This window comes from Mus caroli, chromosome 12 (genome assembly GCF_900094665.2).
Source record: "Mus caroli chromosome 12, CAROLI_EIJ_v1.1, whole genome shotgun sequence".
Taxonomy (NCBI): domain Eukaryota; kingdom Metazoa; phylum Chordata; class Mammalia; order Rodentia; family Muridae; genus Mus; species Mus caroli.
This window is the reverse complement of record NC_034581.1, coordinates 54,547,492-54,557,878: the sequence shown is the minus strand read 5'-3', so window position 1 is coordinate 54,557,878 and position 10,387 is coordinate 54,547,492. Positions and strand designations below refer to the sequence as shown.

The following is a 10,387-nucleotide window of genomic DNA, read 5'->3' as shown; positions in this document are numbered from 1 at the left end:
TGTCCTGGAACTCACTTTGTAGACCAGGCTGGCCTCGAACTCAGAAATCCACCTGCCTCTGCCTCCTGAGTGCTGGGATTAAAGGCGTGCACCACCATGGTCAAGAACTTTTAAACTTAACTAATTCCTGAAAATGAATTTACTCACTTTAGTTGGCATTTCGACTTCTTCAGATATGAACACCTCTTCAATCTCGACTGCATCTCTGGGAAAAAATCCAAAGTCTTTTCCTTTCTATCAAAACAAAGAACAAAGATTTTAAGAGAAAAGTGATTGAAGCAAGAGTAGCTATTGGGCCTCATTTTGTCCTGTGACCTTGGCTTTTAGCTATATTAAATCACAAAACATTAATTGGCTATCAAAAATGCCATCTAAAAATCATGAGTGGAGACTGGGGATATAGTTAGGTGATAGAGTTCTTGCTTAGGTTCTGGGTTCAGGCCCCAATGACAAACTAAACCTACAACAGTAAAAAGAACAGGAGTGAGGCCCCATTGTTGTGTTATATACTCTTGTTATTCTCGTGTGTGTGTGTGTGTGTGTGTGTGTGTGTGTGTGTGTGTATTTCAAGACAAGGTTTCTGTTTATAGCCTTGGCTGTCCTGAAACTCACTGTGTAGACCTGACTGGCATCAAACTCACAGAGATCTGCCTGCCTCTGCCTCCCAAGTGCTGGGATTAAAGGTGTGCGCCACCACTGTCTGGCAAGATTTATATATTTCTATATTATGTGTATGGGTGTTTTTTCTGTAGTGCCTGTGGAGACCTGAAGAAACTGTCAGATGGCCTAGACCTGGAATGACAAGACAGTTGTGAGCTGCCATGTGGTTACTGGAAACCAGGTCTTCTGGCAGTGTAGCACATGTTCTTCACTGCTGGACCACTGTTCCAGCCCATCCCCCCCTCACCCCCCCACCCTCCGTGGTCTAGGACCTTCCTTGCCTAGATTATGCAGATTTACACGTTTAGATGTGAGATATCAAAAAGGAACAACTCAGGTGACAGTTCAGGAAGACAGAACGATTGCAAACTCAGAGTTGTCAAGATGTCACATTCAAGAAAGGGATTTAGACTCCTGGAAGTGGCAGATGGATTTCTCAAGGTAGTTAAGGTCCATGTGTCGCCAAGAGATGATGCAGTTCCTTTTGGCTTTTCTGGGCAAACCTGGTAACAGATTCTCTTGACCCAGTTCGAGCACATGTAGGATGTCCCCCCAGTAAGTGAGATCAGCATCAAACCACTCAGAGCCCCCCCTTCTTATTCCTATTAAAGTTTCACAAACACTTTCTGTCTTCTGAGCCAACACCATCACATATTAAATATGATTTTTCTAGTTCTCCAATTAGTCTTCATTTACAACTATTTGGAAATAGTTTATGAGTGCACAGTGTGAGTTCTTCAACAGTTACGAACACAGACTAACCATCTCTATTTCTGCTTAGACAAAAAACAGAGAAGCAAATAGACTAAACATTTAAGGTACCAAACACTAATGGCAGCTGAGACTTTTCCCATGGTTTTATCCATTAAACACTGTTTTGTGTAGAATTATTATTTTCATACTTAGTAAACAAATAAATCAAAATTGTTTTCTTTGTTTCTCATGACATATACTCTGTCATTTTCTTATACCTGTGTCAGATTTCTGTGATGCATTCAAAACAGAGACCAGTATTTTAAAACCATCATAAGCAATAAGGAGAAGTCAAATCTGGCATGGGAAAGGTTTAGTTACACATCGCTTGGTGGGAAGAGTACGGTTTCAAATGCAGTGTGTGCCTTCAGATGGGTAGTGTTGTATGCCAGCGACATCAACACTCAGGAGGATGGGGCATTGTACTGGCTAATTTTGTGTCAACTTGACACAGGCTGGATTTATCACAGAGAAAGGAGCTTCAGTTGGGGAAATGCCTCCATGAGATCCAGTTGTAAGGCATTTTCTCAATTAGTGATCAAGGGAGAAAGGCCCCTTGTGGGTGGTGCCATCTCTGGGCTGGTAGTCTTGGTTCTTTACGAGAGCAGGCTGAGCAAGCCGGGGAAGCAAGCCAGTAAAGAACATCCCTCCATGGCCTCTGCATCAGCTCCTACTTCCTGACCTGCTTGAGTTCCAGTCCTGACGTCTTTCAGTGATGAATAGCAATGTGGAAATGTAAGCTGAATAAACCCTTTCCTCCCTAATTTGCTTCGTGGTCATGATGTTTTGTCCAGGAATAGAAACCCTGACTAAGACAGGCATTCAGACTCATCCTTGGCTACAGACATTGGGAGTTTATCGATGACCTGAGCTATGTGAAACTGTCTCAAAAACGAAGCTGTTTGTTCAGACAGTGAGCACAGAGGCTACATTCTTCCATAATGTATGATGTATACACAGCAGGAGAACGATGTGAGAGTCTATCAGGTTGGCCATGTCTATCAGCTTGGAAGTCAACTCATCTATCATAGCATGCCATCATTACAAAACATAGTACATACCAGAGATATAAATCTTTTCAACTGAAAACACGAATTATTATCCCAAGAGATAGTTTGGGCTTCTTTTATTTTGGCCAAATAAAAGGATCAACCAGTTAATATTTTATTTTCCATGAAAAGTTTATACACCTCTCTTCCCTACCGTACCAACCTTTCTGTTGACCTGTCTGTCCAACACACCTCAGCCCTCTCTCTGTTCAGACAGACACGCTTTGGAATCTGATAAAACACCTTCCCAGTCTCTCTCAAACTCAGTCACTAATAGCACAGAGAGATGCTGAGGTTGCCATAACATTTGTCAGCACGCCTTCTAAATAATAATGTCCTCTAAGCTGAAAATCATGTGTGTTGTGTAAAAAATAATTGCAAGGCCCTCCTTTAGTCCTCATCTCAGGGTCAAAAACCTCTTCTATAGAAATTGTCAAGCGGGGCTGATGAGATGGCTCAGCGGTTAAGAGTACCTGACTGCTCTTCTGAAGGTCCTGAGTTCAAGTCCCAGCAACCACATGGTGGCTCACAACCATCCGTAAGGAGCTCTGACTCCCTCTTCTGAAGTTTGTGAAGTGTCTTCTGAAGTGTCTGAAGACAGCTGCAGTGTACTTAGATATATAATAAATAAATGTTTTTTTTTTAAAAAAAAGAAAGAAATTGTCGAGCAATCACTAAATGTCTGTAACTTGCTATGTAGATCAGGTTGGCTTTATACTCAGACACCCTGAGGGCTTGGATTAAAGGCATGCATGTGATCACTTTTTTTGTTTGCTTAGATATGATGAGGGTGTTAATATTTATGCAGAGCTTTGAAGCTGTTAAATAAGAGTTCCTTTAAGAGCAAGTATCCTTGTTGGCGTTGGACATTTATTCTGCGTTTAGTTCTTAAAACTAAATACTTACACTTCCTGCCCACAAATCTTCTCTGTCTCCTCCAAGTTTAACATAAACAGATATCTCTTCTCCCGTAGTGAAGTTCAGGTACCGACAGTCAGGTCCTGTGTAATCTCTCAGGGCTAAGACTCGGCTGATCAAAGCTGTGTAGACACATACAGGAAAGCTCACACTTTAAAATGTCACTGCTTCCTCGTTTACTTATTGATAGTAAGCCTTGCTATGTATCCCAGGCTGAACATAACCTTAAAACCTTCCTGCTTCAACTTCTCCTGCTGCTGAGATTATTGATACATACCACCATAATATTTGACTTCTCCATCCATTTTGCTTTCCTTCAATCCATCCTTTAAGGGTTTTTTTTGGTTTTTTTTTTTTTCAAGACAGGGTTTCTCTGTGTAGCCCTGGCTGTCCTGGCACTCACTTTGTAGACCAGGCTGGCCTCGAACTCAGACATCTGCCTGCCTCTGCCTCCCGAGTGCTGGGATTAAAGGCGTGCGCCACCACGCCCGGTCATCCTTTAAGTTTTGAAGTAAGAGGTGGGCCTGATGGCTCACACTTGTAGTCACCAGCACTCATGAAGATGAGGAGAAGGATTTCAGGAGATTGATATATTTCAATAATATTAATAATAACAGTTTGAAATCCTAGTTTGTCAATATTGGTTATGTTCTCAAAAACTAATATAGGCCAGGCATTGGTGGCTCACACCTTTAATCCCAGCACTTGGGAGGCAGAGGCAGGCAAATTTCTGAGCTCAAGGCCAGCCTGGTCTATAGAGTGAGTTCCAGGACAGCCAGGACTACTCAGTGATACCTTGTCTCAAATAACAAACAATATGGGCTGTAGAGATGGCTCAGTGGTTAAGAGCACTGACTGTTCTTCTGAAGGTCCTGAGTTCAAATCCCAGCAAATACATGGTGGCTCACAACCACCTGTAATGAGATCTGACACCCTTTTTTGGTGCATCTAAAGACAGCTACAGTGTACTTAGATATAATAATAAATAAATCTTTAACAAACAAACAACAACAACAAAAACAAAAAAGGAAGGAAGGAAGGAAGGAAGGAAGGAAGGAAGGAAGGAAGGAAGGAAGGAAGGAAGGAAGGAAAACTAAAATAGACTTTCTACTATATACAAATTCAAGCCCAGATGTTTTTGGCATATGAAGATTATTCATAACCTGAGCCCACTTACCTATTTTTTTAAAGATTTTTTTTATTTATTTCATGTATGTGACTGTCTTTCAGACACACCAGAAGAGAGCATAGGATCCCATTACATATAGCCCTGTATAGCCCTGGCTGTCCTAGAACTCACCTTGTAGACCAGGCTGGCCTCGAACTCAGAAATCTTGCCTGCCTTTGCCTCCCAAGTGCTGGGATTAAAGGCATGCGCCACCACGCCCGGCCCAGCCAGTGCTCTTAACTGCTGAGCCATCTTCCAGCCCCACTTACCTAATTTTTAAGTTTAAATTTCTGTGTGCGTGCGTGTGTGTGTGCATATAGTGCACATTTCAGAGCACAACTAACTTTTGGGCGTCAGTTCTCACCTTCTGTCCTGTGAGTCCTGGTTATCAAACTCAGGTTGTCAGTTTGACAGCAAGTGCCTGTGCCCTCTGACTCCGCTCACAGGCTCTCCCTTTATTTCATTTTACATTTCAAACATGTTTTTATATTATTTTTACTTTATGTGTTTGAGTGATTTGCTTGCATGCATGTATGTGCACTGTATGTCAGCCTGGTGCCCATGAAGTCCAGAGAGGGTAGTAGATCGTCTGGAACTTGTGGTTGTTAGCTGCCCTGTGGGTACTGGGAACTGAACCTAGACCGTCTGAAAAAGCAGTAAGCACTCTTAAAGGCAGGTCCCTCTCTCTGAAGGCCCTGTCCTTCCCTATTTTAAGCAACCTCTCCTTTGCACAGATTCAAGGCTGGAACACACTCCAGCTTGCAAATCTCTTGTTCTTGGAGTAAGTCACTACTGTTCTTGGGTGTGTAGGAGACTCTGGCTTTCTTTCTGGTACCTTTACGTTTCCAAATTATATTTATATTCTGTTGAATCCTCAATGCATATCTATAGGGTAAATCACCCCACTTCATTCTAACGATTGAGTCTTTAGTTGAGGTTCAGAGGGTGGGTCATACAGCTCTGGTTGCCTAGCTCTGCCCTGAGATTCTTTTTTTCTGCAACATTGCGGTCCTTATTCTAAGCTTCTATTTCTATTCTTCCTCTCTTCATGTTTAACTCATGTGTTGCTTCCTGTCTAGTCTGAACCCTGGCATCATCTGTCATTATTACAATTTCATCACCTTCTTCCTCCTTGATTTGTTTTGATGTTATTAAATAAGATGACTATTCCTATAGAAAAAGAAACTGCTTTCATTTCACTTTATTACTTTATTTTTCAAAGATTTATTTATTATTAATATAAGCACTCTGTAGCTGTCTTCAGATGCACCAGAAGAGAGCATCAGATCTCATTACGGATGGTTGTGAGACCCCACAAAGTATTTTAAAAGTAATAAAGTAGACTGGGCTGGCAAGATGGCTCAGTGGGTAAGGGCACAGACTGCTCTTCCAAAGGTCCTGAGTTCAAATCCCAGTAGCCACATGGTGGCTCACAACCATCCGTAATGAGATCTGACGCCCTCTTCTGGAGCATCTGATGATAGCTACAGTGCACTTACACTAAATAAATAAATAAATCTTTAATAAAGAATTTAATAAAGAAAAAATTTAATAAATCTTTAAATAAATAAATCTTTTAAAAAATAATAAAATAAAATACATTGTGTTAGAACACAAACCCCTAGAGACATTTTAGGTCCTCAGTAACTGAGTAAAGTATGTATGATTGGTTTAGCCTTTGATGCCTAAAATAACATGCATATCATATAATTATTATGGTGCTAATGTGTAAAACGTAAAATCATACTGATTAAATCCTTGAATAAGAGACAAAATTGCATTGTAAGTTTTACTCCAAATCTGAATTTCTGTTGGACTCTAAAGCTATTAAAGTGCTGATAATAATGCAAAGTGGGAAAGCACAGTCACTGCAAAGTACCGTGGTAACAGATTCTCTATACACTGAATGACTTTTCCGAAAGGTTAAGAAAAAATGATTACTCATAAAAAATAGCACGTGTGAAATTTTTACATTTAAACTGGTCATATTTGGCATTTTTGAAACACTGTCTTCTGGACCATGACAGTTAGGCTTACAGACTCACAGAAGCTGTGGTTGCCTACCAAAGACTTCTACAAGCTCAAGCCATTGACATTCCAGCACAGAGCAGGGAGGGGCTCACAGCCCCCACAGCTATCGGAGGAGACACTGAATCCATGGCTCCCAACAGGGGAGAATCATTTTTTCTCCACACTCACACAGTACTTCAAAACTATCTGAAACTCCAATTCCAGGGGCTTCCAAAATGCCCTCTTCTGGCCTCTGCCAGCACCAAGCATGCACATGGCATGCAGACATACATGCAGACAAAATACTCAAATATAACAGCACTTGGGAGGCAGAAGCAGGCAGATCTCTGAGTTCAAGGCCAGCCTGGTTTTACAGAGTGAGTTCAAGGACAGCAAGGTTGCACAAAGAAACTGGGGGGAGGGGGGAGGGAGAACACTCACATATAAAATAAAATGAATACATTTTTTTTTTTTTTTTGGTTTCTCTGTATAGCCCTGGCTGTCCTGGAACTCACTTTGTAGACCAGGCTGGCCTCGAACTCAGAAATCCACCTGCCTCTGCCTCCCAAGTGCTGGGATTAAAGGCGTGTGCCACCACACCCGGCTGAATACATTTTTAAAAATAACTTTTTAAAAAAAATTTTTAAATATATGAATTAGGAGAGAAGATGCTGTAGGACCAGCAGGTTGGAAGTGGGATATAGATAGACATGATCAAAGCACATTTCAATGTATGAAATGACCAAAGAATGAGTTAAAAAAAATACTATTAAAATATAAAAAGCCATATTAGAGGGAAAATTAAAGGATCTTTGCTATAAAATACCATGTAGTTGGCAGAGCATACTGGTATACGCCTTTAATCCCAGCACTTGAGAGCCAGGGGAGGTTGATCTTTATGAGATGAAGGCCAGTCTGGTTTACAGAGGGACAGTTAAAGAAAGAAAGGCAGGAAGGGGGAGGGAGGGAAGGAGGAGGGAGGGAGGGAGGGAGGGAGGGAGGGAGGGAGGCAAGAAGGAAGGGAAGAAGGAAGGAAGGAAGGAGGGAGGGAGGGAGGAAGGAAGAAAGAAGGAAAGATAAACGCACATGGTTTTTACTTATAAAAATATTCCTGCTGGGCAGTGGTGGCGCATGCCTTTAATCCCAGCACTCGGGAGGCAGAGACAGGTGGATTTCCGAGTTCGAGGCCAGCCTGGTCTACAGAGTGAGTTCCAGGACAGCCAGGGCTACACAGAGAAACCCTGTCTCGAAAACAAAACAAGAAAACAAAAAACAAAAACAAAACAAAACAAAACAAAAATTGCTGGGGCTGAAGAAGTGACTCAGCAGATGGGAACACAGGCTGCTCCTCTAGAGGACCTGCATTCAATTCCCAGCACCGACACTGTGACTCATTGTCATTTGTGGCTCTAGTCTGTGGATTCAGAATGCTCTCTGGCCTCTGGGACACCAGGCACACACCCAATGCCTTTACATGCGTGGAGGCATACACTAATACACACAAAACTGAGGTAAATAAATCATTAAATATACTTGTATGTCTTAGACATTTTTGTATCACATAATTATATATTGTATTTTAATTTACGTTTTGTAAAATTAGAAATAGTTTTCATCTTGGAAAGATAGGACTTATTTTCAGGAACTCTAAGATGAGAATATAGTATCTTTTTTCCTGTTGTCCTTTTGAGACAAAGAACTCATTGTATAGATCAAGCTGGCCTGGAACTAGAGCTCTTCCTACTTCTGCCTCCTGGTGCCATTATACTTGGCAGAATAAAGTTATTTTGCAGTTATGTAGATACCAAAAAATTAAGTTCTTGGGGCTGGGGACATGACGAAGTGGTTAAGAGCCTCTAATCCTCTTGCAGACCCACGTTCAGTTCCCAGCACTATGTGGAAGCTTGTAACTGTCTGTAATTCAAGTTCCAGGGAATACAATGCCCTCTTCTGGGTTCTATGAGCACTAGGCACATATGTGGTGTATGAATATATATATATACATATATGTATATATGTATATACATACATATAGGCAAAATACCCATATATAAAAAATAGAAATAAACAACAAAGTAGAAATTAACGTCTCTTCATAGAGACTTAAGAAAGTTTCATATTAAATGTTATACATCACACACAGATATTGAAACACTTATTTTAACATTTTTACATAATAAACTGACACAAATGATTAGCATTTGATAAAATTTGGACGTCTAAACAGTTTTTTCAAATATGATGGTTTGAAGTAAAAACATTTTGGGGGAAACTCATGAGAATCGGAAAGTTCTGATTGTGAAATAGAAACTAACCCATATGAGCTTCATCGACAGTGAATCACCAAACTGCCTGATGGCTTTCCAAACAACTCAATTATCTTTAAAAAAACAAAACAAAACAAAACAAAAACAATGGCTAAAAGCTGGTTATTTAATTTTTGACACACGGATTAATACCATCTCTACCATAGTTCTATCAGTCTAATTTTTGCCTTTAACTTTATACTTATGTTAACTTATAAATTATTACATTTATTAAATGTGTAAAATTTATAATTATGCTGCCACAAAATGTTTTGCTTCTAGCATTCCCTTTTTCGCATGAAGCTATGCTTTATAGTTCAAATAGCCCTCAATACTACTAATGTTGACTTTTTGTTCCACAAGTTCACCGTGAGATTTAATGTGATTTTAGAACTCAGTGTAAGAGAGAATAAGAAAAGCGAACTTACTTTCACATTCCAAGTCACCACACTTTTTAAGGTGTGCCAGCAACTTTGTACCCTCCAGACACTTTGCCAGAGAAACAACCAAAAGAAGGATTCTTTGAACACTGACTTCCGCCATGCCTAAACAAGCCACCAAGGATCCTGGACAAGCGTTAGAATGTTAGGCGGCAGGCATGCCAGAAAAACAGCCGATGCGACGCTCCCTTCCGTAGCGCAAGAGGAAAAAGCTGAGTATTCTTCAATCCCTTCGGAGCTACATTTTCCCGATGGGGCGCTGGCCCAGCTTCAGAAATTAACATTCTCTGGTCTCAGTCTGCAGAGTCAGGTAGCCGGATGATACCGAAGGGCTTAATAATTAACGGGGGTTTTAGCCGGACCAATGTGTGATAAAGTAGCCCATGTGAAACTGACTCACTTAAAGGCACCACCCTGTGCTCAGTCGAACGGTTCTTAAGCCTCCACAATTAGGCAGTCAATCTCTGCCATAGTCTTCAGGCAGACGAGTCAACGAGTACAAACCAAATATTTACTGCATGCAGGTTCTACCTTCAGAAGAGAAGGTATAGAGCCAGAAAATAGCTCAGTTAATAAGTACCCTTATCATGAAGCCTGATAACTTGAGTTTAATATTACCCAGGACCCACTTGGTAAAAGGACAGACTTGATTCCAGAAGTGGGAGTCGGATCTACACTCATTCACACACACACACACACACACACACACACACACACACACACACCCCGACTGACAGAAAGGGTAGATGTGTAAATGATAAATGTAATTTTAAAAGTTAAATGCATAATCAAAAATGAATTGATTGTTTTTGGGGAAAAAAAAACTTCAAATACATAAACCAGAAACAATTGCCATACATGTGACATTAAAAAAAATATATATAGTTATATAAAAAGCATTATTAATTTATGTCAAAAGTATGATTTTGAAATATGATGAAATTATCAGAAAAGCTATTCCTTTGGGTATGTTAAAAAAAATCTTCAGTGTTGTTATGAAGTCACAGTTAGAGTAATAGTTAAAACATAATAACTATTACTATGATCCACATATTATTTGAAGTGCCTAGATAATGTGAGTAG

At 40.4% G+C, this 10,387-nt stretch overlaps 1 protein-coding gene across 7 annotated transcripts in view; it reads right to left on the bottom strand.

Annotated features, from left to right (window-relative positions):
* The window catches only part of Mia2 (MIA SH3 domain ER export factor 2), an 88,445-nt gene extending 78,654 nt beyond the window's left edge, over positions 1 to 9,791 (bottom strand). For 4 of the 7 annotated variants that reach the window (XM_029484291.1, XM_029484289.1, XM_021178550.2 and 1 more), the window contains exons 1-3: positions 9,293 to 9,790; positions 3,369 to 3,502; positions 148 to 234 (exon numbers count right to left, since the gene is read on the bottom strand). In XM_029484291.1, coding sequence (XP_029340151.1) covers positions 148 to 234; positions 3,369 to 3,502; positions 9,293 to 9,407 — 336 coding nt within the window. In that variant the 5' untranslated portion in view covers positions 9,408 to 9,790. Of the gene's footprint in view, positions 1 to 147; positions 235 to 3,368; positions 3,503 to 9,292 lie in introns of all 7 variants that reach the window. The other 3 variants (XM_029484292.1, XM_029484293.1, XM_021178549.2) reach the window with 2 other exon arrangements.
* Positions 9,792 to 10,387: the final 596 nt, after the last annotated feature.